This window comes from Magnolia sinica, chromosome 14 (genome assembly GCF_029962835.1).
Source record: "Magnolia sinica isolate HGM2019 chromosome 14, MsV1, whole genome shotgun sequence".
Taxonomy (NCBI): domain Eukaryota; kingdom Viridiplantae; phylum Streptophyta; class Magnoliopsida; order Magnoliales; family Magnoliaceae; genus Magnolia; species Magnolia sinica.
In genome coordinates, this window is record NC_080586.1 from 74,465,719 (window position 1) to 74,493,323 (window position 27,605).

Consider the following 27,605-nt stretch of genomic DNA (forward strand, 5'->3'; position numbering starts at 1 on the left):
TTTTTTGATACATAGCTGTTTAGTGATACAACTAATTTCTTACATTACCCAATGGATATTGATCATCTATAGATAGACCATAACTTGTCACGAAGGCATGTTTTCCTACCAACTTTGTACTTGAGTAGGACAATTATACCATGCTAACTTTAAGCCCCACTGTGAAGATCAGTGAGGACAAAAACAAGCCAGTCCCATCATCAGGTGGGCCACATCATTAGAAAAAAAATGTAAACTAGGGTCAGGATTCAAAATTTAGTTGTGGCCCATTTGATGTGCAGATTATAATTGATTTTTGGATATAAGAGATCTTTATAATGAGGCCCATTATTAGCATGACTCTGATGTCCAATGCAAGCAGCATGTCATTGGCAAAGACATGCCTGCATGACAAGCTATGGTGCCACTTGCTGTAGATGATCAATTATCATATAGATTTTGATAATTTTCCCTTGCAGTACGGCAATATTTAGACCTCCAGGGATGTCTTCAAGTTATCTCCTTCTCCACCTAAGTGAATGCTTTTATCATGGGTTCCTTCCTTTGGTTCTTCACAAGATAAGGAGGAGGGCTCTTGAGACTTCATCTGGTGCACATGATCTCCTTCTTTGCCCCACAATAGCAAGTAGAGTCCAATTATGATAATAACACCTCCCAATATGCTAAACAAATTCAATAAAATCTGTTAGGATAGGCCAAACAACAAGTAATGTGCTTTTTAGTCGCAGCAAAAGCTATGCCTCTAACTGTTTGGTAAAGGACAAGCTCTTATCGATGCTTTATCTACAACTAGGGTGGTGATAGGTCAATTGGCCTAACTCATTTTTAGGGTGCGTTTGGGGAAAGCTACATGGGGAGTAGATCAGGCCTAGGCTAGACTTTGACCCATTTTCAGTAAATGGTTTCAGCTTAGGTTGAGCCCTACACGACCCAACCCAACCCAACCCAGCCATATAGGTTATTATTGAATTAGATGAGTTGACCCAGCCCAATCCAAAACCTGATACAAAATAAGAAGAAATTTGTACATATACCTTTTTGCATGTACATATCCACTGTTTGAGCTAATTGTGTGTATAGCCATAGTGTCATATTCCATTCTTACATTTTAGCTAGGTCGTAGCGGATTGGATATGATTAGTTGACCAGACCCATTTACATCTAAATGGGTTGGGCTCAATGAATTTTTAATTGGATCGGGTTTGGTAAGAGGGCAATGGTTTGGGGCCGGGTTTGGGCAAGAATTATTGGCCTATTGAGTAAATTGTTGAGCTTGGGCTGATTTTGACTGGGTCCTAACTTGATCCATTGCATGGAACCACATAAAAGCATGGACATGTTCTCTATGTTTTGTGATCTTTCCTTGTTCCTAAAAAAATAAAAGTAGAGACGAGCTAATCCATGTTATAGTACATGGTGGAGCCTTGCTCTTGTAGGTGCTAATGTGCCACAAGCATCACTGTCCATCTTCAAGTAATGCAAATATGTTACATTCAACCTTTTACACTTCTATTGTTTTTTAGAGCCTGACACATGCTGAGTACCATTGTATATATTTAAACACTCTGCATGCATTACACTCTGCACATTTTCAAGCACCAATATATGATTATATGTCTTGAATCGAAACGGTTTTTTGTTAAAAAAAATAAAATAAAAATGATTATATGTCTAGTATTTAATTGTACATGATCATATGTACCAAATAATTTATTCTTACCCTATGCGGTTGATAAACAGAATAAGATATTAACAACTCTGAAAGAGCATCACTATATATATATATATAGGGGCAATGCAGGTCAATAATATATTTGTACTATTATATCACAAAATGTAGAGAAGACAGTAAATTTATTAAAAATAAAAAGCAGGTGTAGGTAGTGTATCCAGATGATAATAAAGGTGTATTCACCAGAATTGTAAAAAAGGAGGGGGTCCATCTCTGTTATCCACACCTCTCATCTGTTGGGCATCATCATGAATGGGTGTTGTAAAAACACACTTCTTTGAACAATCTTATCCATCCAATAAATGGCCTAGAAATTAATGGGTTAAAAATAGAATATAGCCAAGGGCCCATATTCAAAGAGAAATGGTCGGCCAATTTGGGATGTCCAATGGAGGAGATTTTTTGTTTAATAAGCATCCATGGTGGGCACCCTGAATAGGAATATAATCTAGATCATTGAAAGGTGGGCCTGATAGAACCCCCAGAAGAGCTTACCTTCCTGTGCTAAGTTTCTCACCAAGAACAAAGTATGCTATTATTGCGACGAATATGGTAGAAAGAGGGTAGAACATGGGTATAAAAACGGGTCCTTTTTCTTCATTGCACCATAGTTGTATGTAGTATATTAAACCCGATACTACTATTCCCTGCAAACAAATTAACGTTGAAATTTAAAATTCAATTTGAAATAATCATTGTAAAGACCGTCGCTTTGGTGGGCCACCACATGGACGGGACCCATGTATGCGGTGGCTCACAGAATCAATGGTCTTGATCATGGTAAACAAGCACCTCATGCATGTACAATACAGATGTTCTTATGCGGGCCTCATGATACATTCATGACAAGCATCATTCTCGGAGTCCTCTAGAAACTTAACGAATTGGCCCAGATCAATGCAGCTGTGGTCCACAGGTTAATGTGTGAGGGGACTGTATTTTTGGTGCATGACATCTACTCTGCAGGTCCACAATATGAACGGCTTGGATTTCACAGCTGCAAGGAGTCCCTTGTAAAGTGGACTAGTCACGTGTACCCATGTTGGTGCACTTCTCTCTCTCTCTCTCTCTCTCTCTCTCTCTCTCTCTCTCTCTCTCTCTCTCTATATATATATATATATATAGTTCATAAAATTTACTTACACAATATAGGATATTCAAGAGGTCGATGTTGAATCCAACGGCCCACGCCTTGGGTTCGTGTACTATGCATGCTGTGAAAACAGCTGATTGGGCCCCACCAACGAAGCTCATCCACGTTGTTAGTGAAATATGGGCCGGATATTTCTTCAATGTGATTGCCTGCACTACCCATGGACCACGTACATCACATTTTCTACCTCTGTTAATGCTGGTTAAAGTTCAGAAATCTCTTAATTAGGGGATATAAAATGCACCCAATAATCATACATCTGGACAGTCCAAATGGTGGGAACATTGTTGATTAAGGTTAGAAACAGGACAGGTTGGCCCTGTACCAAAATATATCAGGCCCAGCACTGTTGGATTGATCCCATTATGTCAAGCCCAGGCCTGAATTGGTTAACCCAATTGACGACTGGGCTGGTTTGGGTCTGCATTCCTAGCCCGTTAATATGAGAGAGAGAGAGAGTCCACCTGCATGATGTACGATAAAGCCCATGTGATGCAGCTTGAGACTGTAAGAATGGATCCCTTTATCCAATTTTCGTGGATGGTAGTACTTCCTTGGATGTGAATAAGAGCATCTCCTAAATTCTTAAAAACATGTCCTCGATATAGTGTCATGACCATCACACCTGCCAATGAAATCAGGGTCCCAACAACCTTTGCCATCCCACGTGTGTTCCAATCCAGGCTCTCCAATCTAAATCAATTTGCATAATGAAATTCATCAAAACTAATTTGACCTTGTTGGCAACAATGTATAAAAATAAATTCAGGATGGGCCATTCCTTTGGATTATTGGGCCGGAGAGCCCGTAGGGACAGGCCACCATGTAAGGAAAATATTTAAATGATATATATATATATATATATATATATATATATATATATATATATATATATATATATATATATATATATATATATATAGTAGTAGTAGTAGTAGTAGTAGTCTAAATCTAGCATTTCTTTCTTTTGGTATCCTCCAACTGCCGTGAGCTCCAATGAATGAACAGTTCAGATCATTGAAGACATGACCTAGATCCAACTAGTGTCCTTAAATTACAATGTGCCCACTTGATAGTTAGACCAGGCCAATATTCATCATCAGCCCAAGCCTGGCTTACAGGGGAGCTAGGACTGGGCCATTGCCATATGAAATCGTATACACATGAAGGTTGCACCGAAGGTGGGGCCTACCATGCATCCAACTCATCTAACATGATGGGCCATGATGAAAAAGGGAGGCCATGATGCAACCACCAAGTGAGCCATTGTGCAAATTCCAAGGTTCTTGCAGGGTGGTTGTCCATTGCTTCTGTCTGTGGCCTCACGTGGCTGGATTGATGTGAGTTCTAGCCATTCAAATTTCGTGAGGGCAACCATGTTGAATGATGGATTGGATGTCATACAGCATTGTATATGGTGGGCTCCACATGCAACTAGTTGCACTTTTTTATTTTTAAATATTAGTTGCGTGTGAGAACTTATTATTATTATTATTATTATTATTATTATTATTATTATTGATAAAGGTGGGATTCACCAACTATATATTGATAAAGGAAAATATACATCAGGGAGATTTGGGCCGGTCCCACAGGGAGACAGGCCACACCTATCATATGGAAAAAAAAAAAAAAAAAAAAAAAAAAAAAAAAAAACTGTGGTAGGAAAGAAGCAGAAGTTGGAATCAGCTACTGGTTTGGCGCTAACAGACAATAGCCTCCAACCAAACTTGAAGATAGCCACCCAGAAGTTTTTTGCATTGCGCATGGGGTAGGAAACGGGTAGAGGTCGTCCCCAGCGCGAGGCGTAGGGAGGCTTATGTGTAAAAACAGAGTCAACTGACCCCTGTTTTAGGTCTGGAATGCCTGATCTGGCCAAGGCTAGATCTGTCAAGAAGTATGGAACCTCTTATGGGCCTTCGAAGGTCACTCGACACAAGGAAAAGCGTGTTTGGGGTGCTCATGCTTGCCAATTTTGCTAGGCCGTCGGCTATAAAGTTACCTTCCCTAAGCGTGAAAGAGAAACGGATGTTGAGGGCCTGGGTGAGCTGTTGAATTATTCCCAAATAGTATCATATGTTCCAACTATAGAATTTGTTGGGATTGACCACCGCATCGAAAATCACTCGAGAATCCATTTCTACCATGATCTGAGACAGGCTTTTATCTCTGCATAGGGTCAAGCCATCAACCAGTGCATGGGCCTCTACAACTGTGTTAGACACTTAACCATATCTATTATATGAAATTGCCATGGTGATCTCTACAAATTCCGCCTTCACCCCCCTCGCCCGGGTTACCCCTAGTTGAACCATCCACATTCAGCTTGACCCATCCAAAAGGGGGTTTGCGCCAAGTGATAATTTGGGTCCTATCTATGATAGAAGGGGAATACATATCCATTTCCATTGATCACCCGAGGGGCATCCCTTGAGCGAAAGAGATGTCCAAGTGAGGTAGTTGAGAGAGTAAATCGCTGATCCAATTTGTGATTTTGGCGATAGTTGAGCCTACTGAAATAGGGCGATTGTCGAATCTGGCAACATTTCTGCCAAGCCATAGCTCCCATATAATATGAGGGTGAATGAGGCCGCGAATAAGCTTCCAAGAGGAGGATTTTCTGGCAACCATCATCCACTGATGGATCCGAAGTGAAGTAGGTTTCCCCTAAATGAAATTGACCTTGAATAGTTGGGCGAAGAAGCTCCAAACTTGGGACTTGGGATGTTACCAGACCATTGCAAAGAAGGTGGTCGAGGTTCTCCGCACTGAGGGGGTGTGAGGGTAATTGGGGTGCAGTTGATGAAGTTAGGAGGGGGAGTATCGCTTAGAGGGGCCAGCCCGTTCTACTAGAAATGGGCCATAGGGAAAGTTGCCATGAAGGTTAGATGTGGATGGGTTGAAAGAGAGGGAAGTGAAGATGGAGTTGCTGTGATGGCTGGGATGATAAGAGGGGGCTAGGAGGACTGAGAGGAGGTGTTGGGGTTTAGGAGATGTGCCTTAGGTGGGAGAGGAAATAGGGTAAATTTGATGGCATTGGCCTGGATGCTAGAGGTTGGGAAAGGGGCTGACTGGGTTTGTTGGCTGCCAGTGGCCATCGCTTCATGATTTGGGCGGGGGTTCACACAACATTCGCATATAGACACCAAGCTGATGCCAATATTTTGGACTGCAACGTCTACCGAAATCGCTCTATGCATCACTTTCTAAAGAAATCCCGAGCTTTGGAGGGAGGTACTTGTTTTAGGCCTAATGGGTCCAGGGTTGAATGGGACAGGAGGCTTGGATGGCGTTCCAAGTAGATTTTGAAGTGAACTTCCTTGAAGGCGAGAGGTTCCAAATTAGTTTGTCTTGTCTGTTGGAGAGAAAGATGCCGTTAACTTTAATTTCCTTCGCCAATCAACCATCTCGAGTTGAGAATGCAGAAAAGGAGTGTGCCTCTAACTTGTATCCATATGCTCAAACCTCCAATGTTGGCCTGGCTTCTACCATTAATGAATCTAGAGAAGTACTTAGCATTGAATAGCTTGGCCCACAGATTTTCCTTTAAGAAGCCTCCATCCATCATACAGTGGAAGGCTTACATAACATCCACTAGTCTTCTGATGCCTAGCCCACCATCGCTGATTGGATAACCACTCCATCTAACCCAGTCTCATCGGTTGTCAGCTTCCGAGTTTCCCTAAAAGAAAGAGGCTAGCATCTTTTCAATCTGATGGCAGGCTCTTTTCGGGATGTAGAGGGTTGATAGAATGTGCATTGGGATGCTACTTAGGACATGTTTGATAAGCACCAGTTTAGCAGCTAGGTTGAGAAGCTTGGCCCTCCATCCCACTATTCGTTGCTCAATCTTGTGGATGAGAGGCAGAAGATGCTGGTATCGGACTTTTCCTTTGACTAGTGGAGCTCCGAGGTAAGTGAGGGGAAAATTGGATTGTTGGAAGCCAGCGAGATGAGACATCTGCCTTGTTGCGCAGCATGCCAACAACGCAGTGAAAGGAGATCCAATCTCCGGTCTCACCCACAAATGATAAACAAGAAGAAATAGAAATTAGAAACAGATCAAAGCAATCCAAACAAACCACAAGACAAGATATACGTGGAAAAACTCCAAACTAGGGTAAAAAAACCACAGATGCAAACTTCCATTATGATGAAAAATGAAGATTACAAGGCAATATACTAACCTCTTCCTTGCAAATATAGAGAAAATTCTTTGCCAACACCTTAGAATTATTTCTCATCATACCTAGAAAAGCCCTAGGGACCCCTATTTATAGTTTAGGCAAGTCCTTTTCTCACCTCTGTGAAAATCGACTTCAAAATCCGCAGTTCGCATCAAATCCGGAAACGAATTTGTGTAACCTCAACTAGTCGAGCAGCCTGCACGACCGGTCGAGCGGACCCCTCGAATGGTCATGCATGGGCCACGACCGGTTGAGCACCTCGAAATCCAAAATTGATGCTCGCTGGACTTTGAGTTGAGCCACTCCACGACTAGTCGTGTAGGCTGCACTACCGGTCAAGCAAGGGCCACGACCGATCGTGCGGCCCCCAGATATGGCTCCACATATCAATAATCTCTCACTTGAAAACACATCACCATAAACCTTCGTCTTTTCATCTGGAGTGCACCACCTCCCTGTCTTCAAGCCTGAAGACCAATCAAAGCTGAACAGAGCTTCAGCTTCTCCCGTGTGACCACCTTGGTCAGCATATCCGCAGGATTCTCACTTGTATGAATCTTCTCCAGAACAATCGATCCATCTTCCAGTAACGAGCGTATGAAGTGATATTTGATGGCAATATGCTTGGTCCTTGAATAAAAGACTGAATTTTTAGCTAAGTGTATTACACTCTGACTGTCACTATACAGCTTGCAATCTGCTTGCTGCTTACCCAACTTTTTCATGAAACCTTACATCCACACCATCTCCTTGTACACTTTTGTAGCTACAATATATTCTACTTTTGTCGTACTGATAGATACTATCTTCTGTAACTGAGAGACCCAACTGACTGCAACACTACCCAAAGTAAAGACATAACTTGTAGTGTTTCTTCTGCTGTCGATATCTCTTGCAAAATCTGAATCCGCGTAGCCTTGTAGCTTGATTTTCGATCCACCATAGCACAACCCTACGTCCTTAGTACCTACTAGGTATTTAAGGATCTACTTCATAGCTTCCCAATGTTCCTTCCTGGGGTTCTTCATGAACTTGCTAACAACTCCCACTACTTGAGCAATATCTAGCCTCGTGCTTACCATAACATACATGAGACTCCCAATAGCTGACGTGTATAGGGCTTTAGCCATGTAGTCCCATTCCTCCTATGTCTTTGCACCTCGCTCCTTAGATAGCTTGAAGTGGTTGGCTAATAGAGTGCTAACCGGCTTAGCACCTCCCATATTGAATCGATCAAGTACCTTGGCTATATACTCTGCCTGTGACAAAACTAATTTCTTGTTTTCCCTATCACACTTTATTCTCATGCCTAGGATTTGTTTTGCAGCTGCTAAATCTTTCATGGCAAATTCTCTAGACAGTTGTCTTTTGAGATCTGAGATGTTCTTCATGCTTGAACCGGCCACAAGCATATCATCAACGTACAGAAGAAGGATGATGTATGATGTATCAAACTTTTTCAAATAACAACAGTGGTCTGCATGACATCTCCTAAAACCGTTTCCCGACTTAAAACTGTCGAACTTCTTATACCATTGCCTCGAGGCCTGTTTCAGTTCATATAGACTCTTTTTCAGTCTACACACATTGTTTTCTTTTCCTGATGCTACGTATCCTGTCGGCTGATGCATATATATCTCTTCTTCAAGGTCCCCATGAAGAAAGACTGTCTTAACATGTAGCTGCTCTAGATGCTGTAGCCACCATATTTAAGACCATATGAATCGTAGACATTTTTACCACAAGTCAAAATATTTCAGTGAAATCGATACCTGCCTTTTATTGAAACCCTTTCACAACCAATCTCCCCTTGTACTGTTTTGAACCATTGTGCTCCTCTTTTAGTCTGTAAACCCACTTGTTATGAAGAGCATTCTTACCCTTGGGTAGAGTGATTAACTCCCATGTAAGATTAGAATCAAGAGAGTCCATCTCATCATCCATGGTTTGCTCCCACTTAACTCGTGTATTCGATTGTAATGCCTCTTCAAAATACTCTGGTTCACCATTATCTGTTAGCAGTAGATAATGTTAGAAGGGTAAGTATTGACCGTGGGTCTCCTATCCCGAGTAGATCTCCTCACAACTGGTGTATGCGGCTCTGCCTCATAATGCTCCTATGCATGATTATCCTGTGGCGCTGTAACACCGGTGTTCGGTAACTCTTCCATCTCTATGAATTCCTTTTTTTGGCCTTATTTTTCTTTACACTATCATTATGCATCACTTTTTCATTGAAGACTATGTCCTCGCTTCTGATGATTTTATTGTTTTCCGCATCCCAAAACCTATAACTGAATTCATGCTGCCCATAACCTATCAACCTGCACCTCCTGGACTTTGCATCCAGCTTGTTTCTGTGCTCTGCATCAATGTGAACATATGAAGTGCAATCGAATACTCTGAGATGTGCAAGGTTCACTTCTTTCCCGGTCCACGTTTCTTCTGTAGCCCATCATCCAATGGTGCTGAGGGACTTCTATTGATGAGATATATGACAGTATTTACAGCATCTGTCCAAAAGGTCTTGGGCAACCCTGCATGTAACCTCATGCTCCTGGCGCGCTTAAGGATGGTCTTGTTAATGCGCTTAGCCACACCATTCTGATGTGGTGTCTCTGGAATCATTTTCTGATGTTTGATTCCATTTACTACACAATACTCCTCAAATCTATTATCACAGTACTCTCCCCCATTATCAGATCTGAGACATTTTACTGTTTTACCTGTCTCGTTTTCTATTATAACTTTCTACTTCTTAAATACATCAAATACATCAGATTTATATTTTAAGAAATAAACCCACAGTTTTCTACTAACATCATCAATAAAGGAAACAAAATAACGTGAGCCACCAAGAGATAATACCTATGCCGGTCCCCACACATTAGTGTGTACAAGCTCCAATAGATGCATCTTGGGAGCGCGTCCCATCTTCTTGAAGTTTACCCTCTTCTGCTTGCCATACATGCAGTTCTCGCAGAATTTCAAGTCAATAGACTTTAGCCCTGGTAGCTTCCCTTTTGACAATAACACTTTCATCCTTTTCTCACTCATATGTCCCAACCTCTGATACCATAACTGCCCATTCACTCCAGTTGATGCGACTGTGAGTGAACTATATGATCATGAAGTCACATACAAAGTTCCTTCTTTCTTGCCTCGAGATATCACTAAGGCACCTTTTGTGATCTTCCAGGAATCACTGGTGAATGTCGTCACGTAACCGGTATTGGCCAACTACCCCGCTGAGATCAAGTTACGTTTCAAACTCGGTACATGTCTAACATCCTTCAATTTCAAAATCGTTCCGTCTTTTTGATTTACATGAACGTCCTCCTTTCCAACAATACTACATGGCTCATCATCACCCAAGTAGAATCTCTCGAAGTGGCATGAAACGAAGCACTCGAGTCTATAACTTAAGACTCATTCCTCACATCAAGAGACAAGATCAACACCTCTGTGTCACTCTCCTTAAATAGATTCACTGAATCCTTCCCGCCTTGAGAGCTTCCTTCCTGTTTCTTGAGTGCCCTGTAATCACGTTTCATGTGCCCTTTTTTGCTGCAACGCCAACACCAGTTTTTGTCTTTGGGTCCCTTAAAGTTCTTCCTCGACTTAGAATGCCCGTGTTTTTTCCCTCATTTGTTCAACGATCTTCCTCTTCCTTCAACTGCTAGAGCTTTCCCTAAATCCCTTAAAACTCCTGATGCCTTTCTTCTAGGTTCTTTGCTGAGAATTAAACCGACCACATCATCAAATTTCAGCTTTGTCGACCTTGAAGAATTGCTCACAACAATTACCAAACCATCCCAACTGTTTGGCAAACTAGACAAGATCAATAACGCCTTGACCTCATCCTCAAAAATAATGCCAACGGATTCCAACTGGCTTGTGACTGTATTGAACTTGTTTAGATGTTCGACCACGCTCCCACCATTTGACATCTTCATGTTGAATAGATGTTTTATAATATGAACCTTGTTGGACACTGATGGTTTTTCATACATGGTGGCTAGAGCTTCCATTAATTCTTTTGTTATTTTCACCTTGGATATGTTAAAGGCGACGCTCTTAGTCAAAGAGAGTCAGATCGTTCCTAAAGCCTTCCTATCCAGGTAAAACCATTCATCATCTGTCATTTTTTCTGGTTTCTTCTCTTTTCTTCCTAGAGGAATATAGAGATCCTTCTGATATAGATAATCCTCCATCTGCATCTTCCAGAAGGCAAAGTTTGAACCATCAAACTTCTCAATTCTAATTTTTCCTTCTTCCGTCATCGCTCCCAATAGAACTAAACCAATAGCTTTGATACCAATTGTTGCGCAGCACGTCAACAACACAGTGAACCGAGATCTAATCTCTGGTCTCACCCACAAACGATAAATAAGAAGAAATATAAACTAGAAACAGATCAAAGCAATCTAAACGAACTAGAAGACAAGATATACGTGGAAAAACCCCAAACTAGGGTAAAAAACTATGGATGCAAACTTTCACTATAAAGAAAAATGAAGATTACAAGGCAATATACTAACTTCTCCCTTGAAAATACAGAGAAAACCCTTTGCCAACACCTTAGAATTATTTCCCATCATACCTAGAAAATTCCTAGGGACCCCTATTTATAATTAAGGCAAGTCCCTTTTGCACATCTGTGAAAACTGACTCCAAAATCTGCAGTCCACATCAAATCTGGAAACGAATTGCGTAACCTCGACTGGTCGAGCAGCCTGCACAACTGGTCGAGAGGACCCCTCGACCGGTCGTGCATGGGCCACAACCAGTTAAGCACCTCAAAACCCAAAATTGATGCTCACTGGATTTTGAGTCAAGCCAGTCCACGACTGGTCGTGTGGGCTGCAGGACCGGTCGAGCAGGGGCCACGACCGGTCGTACGGCCCCCAGATGTGGCTCCACATCTCAACATGCCTCGCCCGCCTAATTGGAGCCTTTTTGGGGAGGAGGTAGCAGCTCTTTGACCCGTTGACTCTCTGGCCCGACCGATCCTCTCTCGTAGGATTGAATGAAGGAGAGAATGGAGCGAATCCAAGAGATCCTGCCATTAAGAAAGATAATCGTATCATTAGCGAATAATAGGTGGGTTATAATAGTGTTATCCCTGAGGAGTTTGTAAGGAAGGCGGGTCTCGAATAGGAAAAGACGATTAAATCCTCTACTTAAGACCTCCACCGCGATAATAAATATACCCGGGGAGAGGGGATCTCCTTGGCGAAGGACCCTAATGATTGGAAGAAGCCAAAAGGTCTTCCATTAATGATTATAGAGAACCAGCAGTCCTCCCAACATTGTTGGGCTAAACGAATCTACTTTGGGCTACAATTGAATGATAGAAGAACCTCCCTAATGAAGCTCCATTACATCCTATCGTAAGCCTTCTCCATGTCCAGCTTGAAGATGATGTTGCCCCCAATAGTTTTCCTGTTTACGAAGGCCATCTTTGAGGCTATTGATATGCTTTGCGCAATGGATCTGTCCTTGGTGAGGGCAATCTACTCTCTGAAAATGATTATTGGAAGGAGGTTGGACAACCCAAAAGCAATGAACTTAGAGAAAATCTTTTGGATACAGTTGCAGAGGCTAATGGGCCTGCATTGTACAAAGCTGGCTGCATTTAGCTTCTTTGGGATGAGGAAGATCGAACTACGGCGAAAAGATCTTGGGATTTGGTCTCGTTGGAAAAGTCGATAGCTTCTAGAAGGATGTCGTTCTTAATAATGTCCCAACATGATGTGAAGAAGTGTAACGCCTAAAAATCAGGGGTCAAGCAGGAGCTCAACTCCCGAGTTCCAACGCATCACTTATGCAATATAGATAATGATGGTTAAATGTTGTCTGTATTAGCACATTAAACATGAATGAGATTAAGCCAAAACAACATATCATACTCCAGAGACGATTAATTTAGGCAAGCGGAAGACTGTAATAGGTATATAAAATGTATAAGTAATCGTAGGTCTCCAGAGTATGATCATTTTATCAGGTCAATAATTACATGTAAATTCTCAAAATATACAAGATGGTAATGTGTAATGTCATCTAGTCCAATACTCCATAGCCCCGACAGCGCAACTCCAGGTCTACAGAGACCTACCAGAGAGTTGTATATAGGAGAACTCCTGCTCATCATCGAAATAGTTCAGCTCTGCTTCATAAGCATCGCCAATACCTGCAGCTAAGATAGAGTCTGGTTGGTGTGTACAACACCGTCCCAAAACGTGGGAGTGAGTGATAAACTCAGTGGAGCTATAGAGCAAAGGTTAACATGTTATCAATTCAATCAAATAGTAATGATAAAGCAATACAACCAAACATCCTTAAGTACTTTGGTTAATGCAAATATGATATGTATTAATGATGCATGCCTTCACCTGCACTTCCTCTGCGATCTTCCTCTTACAGTCGTGACATCCACCCCTTCCTCTGTGCTTAACATCAATGCCAAAGGTGCATGCAGTGCGATGTTATGAGTGTGATTACCGAGTTCTTATTAGTCCTTTTCATATATTAGGATTGGAAAACTAAGACACCTCCCTTTATATCATAACCCAAACATTGATCCATCTAGGGTCGTCAATCTTAGTAGCCACATACGATAGATGGTTTTCAAGTCACTACGGAGAGGCTCGTCATCGTCAGCATAGGCCTGGTTTATACTCTAATTTACTATGGAAAGGCTCGTCACCTTAACGTAGTTTTTAGTGTATGCTCGAGGTCACTACAGGCTCGTCACCTGATCGTAGGCCGACAGCTCGAATACAGTGTCCCATACCACCGTATTCAGCTCACGAGTTTGGGTTGCTCACTGGTCACTACAGGGAGGCTCGTTACCCTAGCGTAGGCTGACAGCACGACCACGGTATCCCATACCACTATACCCGGCTCATGAGTCTTAGCGGATCGATGTACCAAGGTTAAATGGGTTTTGATACTGGTAAGTTGATACCTTATATTCAAACAGTGGCGTCCATACATGGTGAACATATATCGGGCCAACCGGGTTGCTTGACAAGCTCGACTGGTACGAGCATATGTCGAGCCGATTGACATGGAGCGCGCAAGCATTCCGCGTGGCTTAACCACTGTCGACTAGAAGCGTACGACTCAGATTTATCGGGCGTGTCTATCGTGGCTAAGTAGTACAACCACCTATCGTAAACCATTACCGATTGCTTGGACTACGTTGTAGCCCCAATCACATTCCAAAGATAGCATTCACGTATGGTAATCTAAAACAGCATGTGACAATAGAAATCAGGTATAACTCGTACTTGAGTAATTTAATAAACACATACTACACATAGTATCATACATAGACATTTCATCCATAACGCACATAGTAGTAAGATATGTTTATATAAAGGATATTATAACCATAGTTAAAGGGATTAAGAATCCTATCCCAATACCCTTATTATATGCATTTAAACAAGTATTTTCACATTCAGGCATTTTATCAAACACTTAGACTACACATATAACATACATGTAATAACTTAGTTAAAACACATATTATAGCAAATCCTCTCACAAAGGAGATGCCACGTATACAACGATCATGCATTTACAATCAATAATCATGGCAAGCACGAATCATAATTCCATATTCATTCCAGCATATCAACAAACACATGGATTTCACTATATTTAACATAGTTCATATATATGTGTAAAGTACGGGAAACATCGTTTCTAAGCATGTGATAGCAATCAAGTCAGTCATAAATCATTAACTGACATTGAAAGCCTTAAAAATCATAACCTAAACACTTATAGTCCGCACCTTTCGCCGGTAAACTCGTAACGAATTCAGTTCGTTCTTTAATTTGGCGTCTACGGCACAACGACAACCTAACATATGAAATAGGTTAGCTAATTCATCCTTCACTCTATTTGAAACCCTAAAACAGATTAGGGTTAGATTTTCTTACCTAAAAACGGGATCAGAATTGCCCCAGGGTCATGGTATACTTAGGTTATAGCCAAAACCCATCTGTTTCGGCTTAACGGAGCACTTCTGGAGGTCCATTTTTTACGTGCGGTCAGACTTAAGCTCTCTGACATTGGATCTAGGTCAAGTTGAGTTTTTGGTCTGATCAGGTTTACAGATCGACCGTGTCGGACTACTTTTCAGTTCAACGGTCACCGATACTCGATCAAGGCCACAAGTACACTGACATGTGTTGAAAATTTTTCCTGATCCGAGGGTGTAATTAGGTAAGATTTTGACGGTCTGAATCCTTAGATTTAGCCTGCAAGCGAAACGACTCAATTCACTTAAGTCCTAGTTCATTTTCTAAAGATATTCACGTTTCTCACACACTTCGCTCCGTGCTCAAGTTGTGTGTTTTTGGATACTATTAGGACTTGATTTTCGAGATGGTTGTCAAGTCCAGGAATGCGGTCCTAATAGTATGGTTTAGCAGTAATTAGGCTGTCGACACGCGGTCCAGGTCCGATATGGAGTTTCAAGGTGCTTCCAAGAGCAAACGGGTTTAGAGATGATTCTAGATTTCAGGGTAAAGTAGAGTTCATGATTCTATAAGTTTTAGGTCTTACCGATCGTATTTAACACGATTAGTGCTAATTTCATAAGAAATCTGGTTTAACACTTAGCTATTTCTCGTCTAATTTCTAAAGGATTTGGTCCTTAGTGATTTCTACTTGAGGTGGCACTCGGGTCTTTGTACGGATTTTTTGAGATGTTACAAGAAGCCTCTTAAGAAGCCGTCTGGGCTAGGCATGCTATCGACAGGGATGAAAATTGCTGCGGCTTTGACCTCCTCTAAGGTTGGAGGTCGCATTAGCATGGAATTCATATGGTTTGATATTAGATCAAGGATACAAAGGAGCAGATCTAGAGGGGCATGTGGTTCTCAGATGAGAAGAGTTTAGAAAAATACCTGACGACTTCTACTCTAATATCTAAATCTGAGTGAAGAGTGGAACCTGAGGCAAGGTGGATGGAAGTGATGGATGCTTTTCTTCTTCCGTATATCACAGATGCATGAAAAAATCTAATATTCCTATCTCCAGCTTTCAGCCACGTAACTTTGGACTTATGTTTCTAATATGTCTCTTCTTGGAGAAGGGCCATCTTAAGACGAGATTGAGCTAGGTTCAGCTTAGCCCTGTCCTCATAAGATCTAGACTGGATGACATTGAATTCTAACTTGTTCACCTCATCTTCAACACATTTGACAAATTGAAAAATCTTCCCAAATACAGAGCTGTTCCAGGTTTTGAGAGTGGTCTTGAGCCTCTTCATCTTTAGGAATAGTCGAAGCATGGGGGTAGCCTGCTCCACATGTGCCCATGATTCTTTACCTAGATTGTAGAAATCCTCATGAAGTGTCCACATATTTTGGTATCTGAATGGAATAGGCCCTGAGGCTACTGGTTGTTCTAACGTGAGGAGAAGAGAGGAATGATCAGAGAAGAGTCGAGGCAAGTGTTCAACTTTGCTGCTTGGAAATGATTGCAGCTAAGCTGTGTTGAATAACATCATGTCTAGCCTAGCCCAACACCTGCTAAGCCTGGATCTATTTTTGCATCAGGTGAATTTCGATCCCATGTAACCTACGTCTAATAGGCCAGCATTGCTAATGGCTGTCCCGAAGTCTTCCATGCTCCTGGTGTTGGGATAGTTGCCCCCAATTCTTTCTTCAGAGCTGACGGTTGTGTTAAAATCACCACATAGAAGCCATGGGCTAGTCATTGACCTAGATATTAGAAGGATTTCTTCCCAAAGAGATTCTCTTTCGCGCCTCTTGCACGCTGCATAGATAGTTGTGATAAGAATTGATATGTTGCTTTCCTCGGTTGTAACTTGAATGGTGATACTTTGCTTGGATGTTGCCACTGTGTACAAATAAAGAATGGTTAGAAAGAATCTAAATCTTACCTACAACTAACTCGTCTTCAATAGTCTGCTGAAAACCCAGGGTGGTAGCGACTGCTCTCCTCCTAGAGGGATGAATCATTGGCTCTTGTAGCAAGAGGAGATCGATTCTTCTAGATTGGATAAGCCGTTTCAGAAACCTAAGAGTTGGCTTATTTCCAACTCCACACACATTCTAAGATAGGATACTAGGCATTTGAAACACATCCTTCTATCATGACCCTTCTCCTTAGCCAAGCAAGACGAAGCTTCCTCCTACATGGTGCTTTCTTGCTGTTGCGTACGTGTTTAGAATAGTGGTGGTTTGCTAACATGGATGATAGAGATAGCGGTTGGATGATGGATGGAACAAGGCCATGCTGAGCCCTAATATCGACCCAAAGATGGAGATCTGCTAATGGAGAGATTGGAGGATCTGAGGGCCATGGTGGATCGGATTGGGAGTCTTAACCATAGAGAGATGAGATTTCATCGTCATCAATAAGGCAAATCCTACCCGTGGCTATCGGGTCCTCTTCTGGCCAATTCCATCTCTCGAAACTAGCAAAATGATTGTCTCTGGTTTGGATAATTTGGGCTGAGACTTCATTTGTGTGGTGAGCGAGAGTGGCTGAATTGTCAGGGATTAGGCTAGGATAGTCAGGACACTGGGTTATTGGGGATGGTGTGGATATGGGGTTTTGCTGTAGTGGTTGCTGCGAGGAGGGATGGAGGTTGTATGGGTCAGAGGGAGTCTTGAGTTGGATCTAGTTGAGGAAGTTAGATTAATGGTAAGCAGGGGTAGAGGTTTGACACTGATGGATGATGCCAGAACTAGAGGGATTGTAAGGGCTTATGGATTGGTGGTTGATTGATGGCCTATGATTGGGAATGATTAGGTTAGTATGCTGTGATGTAGATGGAGAATTGGGTATTGAACAATGATGTGGGTTCTGTTCTGGCATATAGGAGTGAAGTTAGGGTTGGGATGGGAAGGTGGAGTGGTTGTGAGTGGGATTGACAATGGTATTATGTCCTAGATGGGATGGGTTGGGGCTAGATGGATGGGCATTGGTAGGAGGGTCTAAGATGTTGGGTTGAGGCTCGGCCTCAGTTAGGGTGCTGGGAAGGGTGCTCTAGCTGTGGTAACTGATAGAGGCATATTGTCGAGTACCTGTAGGTTGCCGATTAGGACTCGAGGTCTCCTTGCAACTAGGTTGGTTTGTTAGGGGTTCTGTGCTTGGCTGACAAGGCTGGATGGCTGGTCCTCGAAGGGTGGGGTCAGAAGGAAGCTCTCTATTCTCTGAGTGTGCCTGTTGATGATCAGAAGCGACTTGCTGAAGGGTGTGGCATGCCATTGTTTGATGTAGGATGTTGTTTCTACTGTCGTGATTATCAAGAAGGATAAACGTTCTACCTCCAGATCTGGGGATGATGATAGTACCGCTCCAGGAAAGGGGAGGATCTTTACCCTAGCAAACATGAGGAAGGAGGCTGAGAGGGTAATTGGGTCAATGTCCATGACTATTCCAAAGTTGCTTGCTATCTATTCGATGGTAGGTTTGCTCCAAGCATGAAGAGGAATCCCTTGGATTCAGATCCATATACCTCTGTTTGTGGAAACTGTCGAGGGTACCCATGGAGAGATGGAGCAGAGACCCACAACCTGATGAAAGAGATTCATCCACTCAAAAGTAACCACTTCTGCCCTGGTATGGAAGGAGATGAGAAAGGATTGGTCCGATGCTACTTCCACCCCAGATGCACTAAATGGAGAGGATCTTAAAGAGTTTGGCAGGGTAGGAACTGAGAGGGTAGGATTAGCTACCGCACCTATCAAGGCATGAGCTAGTTCTTTCCTCCTGGAGTTAGGGATCCAGGGAGGCACATGGATAGGGAGGGTCCCTTGTATAGATGGTTGTTGAGGTGGGTTGGGATCAATGTAGGTGGATTGATGGTGTGTAGGCCTGAGATGGTTGGACAAGGGATCGGAGCTAGGGGCGACGTTGGTATTGGGGGTTTGGGGACTGAGCTATGTTGCTGATGATATCTCCTGTTTGGATGAGCGTGTTGAATGAGGATGGTTTGGCCCATCAGGTTGAAACCTTAAAGCTTGGCCATGGCTGCAGACACGTCTTCTTTGTGCTTGAATCTGACGAAGCCGAAACCCTTATTTCTCTTTAAGTTTTGGAGTCTTGCAGTGAAGATGTCTGATATGACTCCAAGCTTTGCCAACAAGGGCCTGATGTCCACTTTCGAGCAGTCGAACAGTATGTTGGCTACGAAGAGAGAATGGGGAGAGATGAAGTTGCTCCGTTGACGATGATGCTGAACTTCCGTCCAGCTTCCCTCCGCTTCATTCATCTTGTGTGGTGTAGTTGCGTGTGAGAACTTCTCTTACACATATTTATGTATAAATATGTATGTAAACTAACACGTGTGCGCTAGAGTGGTACTACTACCACAGTAAACGGTGGTGCAAGGTAGATGTGGGGCCATGTGATGCATTAAGGTCATCTTACCTGCTCATTAGATACCTCACATCATATCATATTACTTGCATGTAGTAGATTAGGCCTAATATAACAATCAAGTGAGCCACAACACATGACAAAATGTAAGAGGAGACACCACCCCTAATTTACACAAGAGTTTGAAATAGCCTAGTTCTTGTTATGACCCTTCATCCAACCAGATAAAGGTTTTGAATGACTTAAAATTTCACATAGATGACACGGGCAACTCCTACACACAAATCAAGGGTGGACTTGTTGCAGGGAAGGGCATGATGAGGACGATTATCGTCTTCCTTGAATAATAAGCACTTGAATTTATTAAAAACTATCTAAAACAAACAACTTTCCATGCTTAAATAACCTCAATTAAATACTAGCTAAGATATAATTAGAGAAGACCTAAATAAATAAGGAAATAAAACTGAAAAAACATGTAAATTTTCGCATTCCGTTGATCAATTGGTCGATTGATCCGAAGGGCACAAAAACGTCCAGAGACTAAAACCCAAAAATTGAATTTTTTTTGATCAATTGAATCGTCGATCGATCAAACTAAGCAAAATAATATCCAGCAAGCTTTTCATCTAAATTTAAATTTCCATCGATTGACTTGATTGGCCTGCTCGATCGACTTCGATCAATCTAACTATGCTGAAATTTGTTGATTTCTTTCTTGAACTTCTTTTGGTCCATTTGTGATAGGTACATGCTTGCTCCATGTACTAATAAGATCCCTTCCATTGGAAAAAAAACTTATCCTTGAGTTATCCTTTGATTTTGGTTCATAATACTTGTACATGTCTAACACATTGAATATGCATGAGATTGACATATGCATTGTCCATGATATAGGTACAGGTCTGATCTTCTTATTCTTCAACTTGTTGTAAGTTCCAGTTGGAAATCTCTCCTTGCATAGGTGAACCATAATGTTGACACACACATTGAATACCTTTAAGTGCTGATGTGTGTCAGCCCTTCCCTTGTACTTATGGTTGGATTATTTCAACTAGGCTTGAACATTAGTGTGTACACTTATGATTCAGTCTATGATATGTTCTGCGGTGCTCATACCTAGTAGCTTGGGCAATGAAACTGAATCAAGAGTATGCTCAGGCACTCGTCCATACACAACTTTAAATGACGACTTGCTAGTGCAACGATTTTGTATATTGTTAAACGCAAATTTCACTTGAGCGAAGGTAAAGATGCATCATATAAGGTTCTTGAGTGTATGATTTACCACATCGGTTTACCCATTTGTTTGTAGATGATATGCATTGTTGAACTGTAGCTTATTGTCAAATCACCTCTACAAAGTCATGAAAAAGTGACTGAGGAACTTAGTGTCTAGATTTGAGGTGATGGATTTTGGAACTCCGTGTAGTTGAATAACCTCTCAGAAGAACAAATTCGTGACATGTGTAGTGTCGAGGGTCTTCTTACACGGTATGAAATGAGTCATCTTAGAGAATTTATCAATCACCACAAACACCGAATCCATTCCACGCTTGGTCCACAGGAGACCTAACACAAATTCCATAAACAAATCCTCCCAAGGACTGTTAGGAATAGACAATTTAGTATATAGTCCCATCTTTTATGACCGCTCTTGGATAGCTGACACGTATGGTATCGCTGCACCGCTTTTCCCATATCATGTTTCAACTATAGTCAATAGTAGCACTCATCTAAGAAAACTATGATCTTGTCTCGCCCTAGGTGACCACTAAGGCCACCAGCATGTAGCTCTTGGATAATATGCTCTCGCAACGAACTTTGTAGAATGCATAATTGATTTCCTTTGAAAATGAAACCATCCTGAATACAGATGTCACTGGACTGACCCTTTTGGCATCTAATACACGCATCCTTGAAATCGTTGTCTTTTGCATATAGGTCCTCGAGGTACTCAAACCCGATAACCTCATTGCTCATTGTGACCAACACGATTGAACGTCGACTAAGTCTATCAGCCACCTTTTTGTCACTACTCAATCTTATGCTTCAGTACGAATGTGAATTTCTGTAAGATAGAAATCCACCTAGCATGCACAATGTTAATGTTTGCCTAACTGTTAATAAACTTGAGGACTTGATGGTCTGTATAGAGTATAAACTCCCGCTGAATCAAGTAATGCTTCTAATGGCACAAGGTTTGAACCACTACGTACAATTCTATCTCATTCGTCGACCATTTCTTATGAGCATCACTAGGTTTCTCGCTGTAGAAGGCCATCGGTCTATCCTCTTGAGACAACACACCCCCAATGCCAACATATGAAGCATCACACTTAACTTCAAATAATTTATCAAAGTTGGAGACTATGAGGATCACAGTGGTGGACTTCCTTTTAATTATAGCAAAGCTTCTATCAGCCTCATCAGTCCACTAAAAATGTCCTTTCTTCATGCAATCAGTGATCGATGCCATGATGGTACTGAAGTTCCTCACAAACTGACGATACAACGTCACCGACTTGTAAAAATTTTGCACTTCATGAATGTCGTCAGAACCTGCCATTTTCTAATGGCTTTCACCTTCTCATCATTCACATGGATGCCTGTGGATGTCATGACAAATCTAAAAAAAATTAGGCTTTCTATTATAAAACTGCACTTATTTAGATTGAGGTACAACTTGTTCTCTATGAGCACTCGAAGCACCTGTTTGAGATGTTCCACATGATTGGCTTCGTCCTAATTATATATCAATATGTTATCAAAATAAACTACCATAAATCGACTAATGAATGGTTTCAGAACCTAGGTCATCACCCTTATAAACATATTAGATGCATTTGAGAGCCCAAAGGGCATGACCAACCATTTGTATAGACCTTCCTTGATCTTAAATGATGTCTTCCACTCATCGCTTAGCCGAATACGGATATGATGGTATCTACTCCTCAAATCTAGTTTAGAAAACATTTTTGCCCCCTTTATAACATGTCGAACATATCGTCCAGTCGTCGTATAGAAAATATGTGCTTTATGGTTATTTTGTTTATTGTACGACTATAGATACATATGCACTAACTCACATCCTTTTTAAGAGTCGATAGAGTTGGTACAACACATGAACTCATACTTTTTCGCACTAGACCCTTATGAATCAATTCCTCTACATATTATTGCAAAATATCGCACTCTTTCGAATTCATCCGATAATGAGGGTTGTTGGGTAAGTTAGCCCATGGGACAAGGTTAATATGGTGCTATATATCTCGCATGTGAGGCAATCCATCAAGAAGGGTTAGATTGCCTTTGATTCTTAGAACAATGGTTTCAGTTTCTCAGGAATAATCATGAACTTTACATATTTGCCATTTACAATTAATACATAGACTTGTCTTATCTCTTTAAATTCCTCCATAAAGTCTCATATAGCTAGGAGAGAATGTCATCTACTTTGGAAGTTTTGGGTTACTCATTTGGGTCTATAGGAGTGAGTATTTTTTTTAGCCGTTCTTAATGAAAATATATGCATTATCCCCTCTTCTATAAGTGGTATCATGATCTGATTGTCACGGCTAACCAAGTAGTATGTGACAGGCCTCTAGGTCAAATATATCGCATACTACTTTGTTCTTATAATGTTTACCAATTAAAAGAGAGATAGTGCATTATTCAGTTACCTTTGTCTCCCTGACCTTCTTAATATAGCCGGTCGTGTATGGGGGAGGGATGTCTTTCTATTTTCAACTGCAACTTATCTCCATAACCTTGGAGACGATATTCTCCCTGCTTCCACTATATATAACACATCACATATTTTTTGATTCATTGTAAACCTAGTTCGAAAGATGTTATGTTTCTATGGGTGTACCGCATTCTTCGGCGCATACAATAACGATCTTACTATTAGGGACTTACCGTGATTTTGCGAAACCCAATATGCTTCATCCACTTCATCATCCACGATGTGTTTTGCTTCATCAACATCCGGGTCTTCCTCTACATTTTCAACGCTTCCATCATTAATAGAAAAATTAGTCACCTGTCGCTGAGGACAAATGTTTAATAAGTGACTCGGTTGGCCACATCGATAATAATGGTCTGGCCTTGGTCGATCGAAGGGGTTCAGAATCCTACTCGGACTGACAGCAATGGTTCCGGCCCTTTGGGGTCTCGTTTGCCTGCTCCCTAACTCTTGGTTCATGGGTGTAGGAGATTGAGGACGCCCCCTACAGGTTCTTTTCCCTTGGCATGTGTGGCTTCCTATGAAGGACCCATAATAGCTACCCTATTAGTAGGATAGGCTCATGTGTTGGATTGCTCAATCTGTGCTTTCACTCAGGTATCCAGCTAGATCAATTTATTCATCATTCAGACGGGTCTCATCTGAACCCAAACCTGGATGGCAACATGCAAACCACCTTTGAATCAAGCTAGTTATTGTGACTCAATCTCAACTAGTAAATCGTTTAGCACTACCAAATGGTAGAACACATATGTGTAATCTCTCATTGTTCAACTACCATGTCGCAAATTTTGGTATTGTAGGAACAATACCTGATCATAATCATTGGGGAGGAATCGCATGCGTATTAGTTATTTTATTCAATAGCACATGCAGATTGGTGCCCTTATCTGTCTCGTCCGCGTGAGCTGAAGTTGTTCCCACCAGGCCGAAGCTCAATCTTTTAACTTGTAAGTCATAAGTTTATTCTTATTCTCTTAGGGATGTCCATGTAGTGGAAAAAGCGCTCGACTTCAAGCAGCTAATTGAGAAAGTCCTTAATGTGGAGTTGGCTGTTGAAACTAGGAAGATCGACTTTCATCTTAAATTCTTGATCCATTCGATATACCCAATTACCACTTTGGCTGGGGTGTTGGAAAATCATGTCATCGATCTCCTTGTCGCTAGATCCCACATCTCAAGCATAATCATATGATTCTCCATTGGCATCGCCCCTCGATTAGCATGATTGCGACTTCCAATGCCTATGGAATGCGGATTATCGCCATGAACATAGAGCCTCCCTAAGGCCTCCATCATGCGGTCAAGAGCAGTTTACAGTCCTTGTATGACTTGTTGATTTTCCCATTGTGCCACCTTAAAAGTTGTCACTATTAAAGGAGAGTTCCATGGAGCATCGTCCATGGAATTGTTGCCCAATCCATTATTAGAGGTCATCGATTCGAGGAAAAATTTCGCTATGATACCAAATTGACATAGAGAAAGGCGTGATAAGGATGATCACCGTCTTCCACAAATGATAAACACATTAAATCCACAAGTGTCTCTTGAATCTACAAAAGAAGTTTCTTGAATCCACGAGAGAAAATTAACCAATTTTTTTTTTTTTTTTTGAGAAATTTATTAAAAGCTATCTAAAACAAATGAGTTTGCATGCTTAAATAACTTTAAATAAAGCCTAACATGTAATTAAAGAAGACTTAAAAAATAAGGAAATAAAATTAAAAAAATGCACAATTTTTTGTATTCTATCAATCTATCGATTGGAAGGGCACAAAAACGTCCAGGACTAAAACTCCAAAAATCGAATTGTTCTGGTTGCGATCAAATTGAGCAAAATAATGTCAGCAAGCTCTTCGTCTAAATTTGAATCTCCATCCATCGGACCATTTATATTGAAATTTGTCGATTTCCTCAAACTTTTTGTGATAGGCATGTGGTTGCTCCACGTCCTGATGTATTACGTTTAGTCAACTTGGTCCTTGCGGTAAGATACACCTGATTGGTGGATCAACCTATAATGTTAGGACCCTTCGGGTAACATCTGTTGATGCGTGTGACCAAGTACTTCGATTTTATGCATGGATCATGTGGGCCACGCATCTACCAAGTATCCCTGTAGTTCCTGTACTACGGGAGTGCACTTCACATATTTACACATAAAAAACTTGTGACTGTTGAAAATAAAATTATTGGAAAGAAAGTAAAGGATGAAAGAATACTGGTTGATTATAATCAACCTATACATAGATTAAAGTGAAATAGAATTCATGTAGTGGACCTCAATTAATTGAAATAAAGCTTAGTTGATGATGACGAAGAAAGTAAAAATGAAGGGAGAGGCTCAGATGAAGGTGATGCCCACCTGAGAAGGACTGCCATTAAAAATGTCAGTGAAGCGATGGTGTTGACTATGGTTGCCACGAACGTCGGAGATGTGTATCTTAAGCTCGTAAAGTACATGTTTAGTGTTAAGCTGACCCTGTAATCAAAATTTTCCATTTAATCTGTTATTCCTCTTTCAACCCAAAGCAAATCATATGGTGCAATCGCTTGTTTGTTTCCAATGTCATTTATGGGCCTGCCATAGATGTACTGTGGTCCAAAAATAGCTTTGATAGGTATTGAAAATATGGACCAGATTCGGTGAGGCAGGGTTAACAGCTTAATTAGTGGGTGAGGTCCTAATCATGGGGCTCACTTAGATATATGTGTTGTATATCCATGCCGATCATCTATTTTGTCAGCTTATTTTAAGCATTTTCGAAAAAAATGAGGCAGATCTAAATCTCAGGTGGACCACATAATATGGATTGAATTCCCACCATTCAAAAAGTGGGGGCCACAAAAGTTTCTAATCAAGCTGTTATTTGTATTTTCCCTTCATTCAGGTCTATGTGACCTTACCAACAGGTTGGATAGTAAATAAACATTACAGTGGGCCCTAAGAAGGTTTTAATGTTGGGCGTTCAAGCACGACCACTTTGGTGCGGTGTGGTCCACTTGAGATTGGATCTGTATCATTTTTAAGACCATGCTCTTTAAAAACAGATGGATGGCATGGATATACAACACATACATCAAGGTGGGCCCCACGGTCAGGGCCTCACCTGTAAGCTGTTACCCTTCCTCACCTAATCAGCGCTCTGAAAATATACATGTTAAAATCGATAGGCCAATGGCCCACATTTTCTGTCCACGTACGACGTATGTATGACACCAATCCGATTTTTGAGCCGTTATGCATCATATGTTCGGCTTGGATTTTTCACACATGTTTATTTTGGATATTAATGATGACCGTCCGATCAGTATCTGACCCTATTATAGTCGTCAATTAAGCATAGTATTCATGTAAATTGGAATGTGGATACTCACATAAAAAGTGAGAGTACAGATATCTCCAAAAACAATGCGAGTGTGAGCTTTGGCCTTGTTTTTCTGCAACGAAAACATGTAAAACCAGTAGTTAACATGTTGTAGCTGGACATAACTTCTCCTCCCTCATTGGACAGGTATACTTTATTATCAACCGTTCATTTTGAATCCAACCATTGGATGCCTATGATTGTTTAGTAAGGGTGATTTTCACAGCATTGGCCATTAGATGAACGCTTTTCCAAGGGTTAGCATTGATTTTCTGGGGATCCTCCATCGAAGATGAGACCCCTCAGATTGAGGGTCTGATCCCCGAAATATGGTCCTCACACGTAACCAGAGCTTCCCAGCATCCAATACTTATCCGCACATGTGCATTATCTGGGCCATTCATCAGATATGGGCCACTGAAGATGGCAAGCTCAATCATCGGTGATATGGGTGCGAAAAGGATGGATGGTGGGAAAAAAGATGACCAATGATCCATATTCGCTGTACCCATGTGACCCCCTTGATGAGTGGATCTTGTTGACTTTTGGGCGAATATGGTGGACATCCATCTGATGAGTGGCTCGGATTGCACACACGTACTATGTTGGCACTGTGCTGCAGATTACCTCTGTGAGAGAGAGAGAGAGAGAGAGAGAGAGAGAGAGAGAGAGAGAGAGAGAGTTGCACTCACTTCTCAAGGAAATAGGCAAAAGGAAACATGACAACACCAGCTACAAGGTGTCTGTAGGTGACATAAACGTGAGGATTCATTCCATGTTTAAAAGAAGCTTCTGAGAGGAAGTAAAGGAATGTGTAGCCAAATTGAGCGAAAACCATGAGAAGGTGTGGCTTGAATCTCTTGAAAATGGCTCCTATTCCACCCCTACAACCCATTGTATGTGTTGTATGGCCTCAGCATGCATGAATACAACGCAAGCAGCATGCCAACTGCTTATATAACGTTGAAATGATTTGGGTCTTACTCCTCCGCCCTCCCTCCATGCTGTGAGTTATCCTTTCTCCTGACCGACTTCCAAAAAA

At 41.5% G+C, this 27,605-nt stretch overlaps 1 protein-coding gene across 1 annotated transcript; it reads right to left on the bottom strand.

The window, feature by feature from the left end:
- On the bottom strand, window positions 1-27,605 carry LOC131226208 (WAT1-related protein At4g08300-like). The gene is made up of 7 exons (XM_058221974.1): window positions 27,256-27,605; window positions 26,574-26,636; window positions 25,561-25,677; window positions 3,350-3,578; window positions 2,876-3,034; window positions 2,228-2,379; window positions 1-662 (listed from the first exon to the last, which is right to left on the bottom strand). The coding sequence occupies exons 1-7, from the start codon at window positions 27,456-27,458 to the stop codon at window positions 470-472; spliced, it is 1,116 nt and encodes a 371-aa protein (XP_058077957.1). The 5' UTR covers window positions 27,459-27,605; the 3' UTR covers window positions 1-469.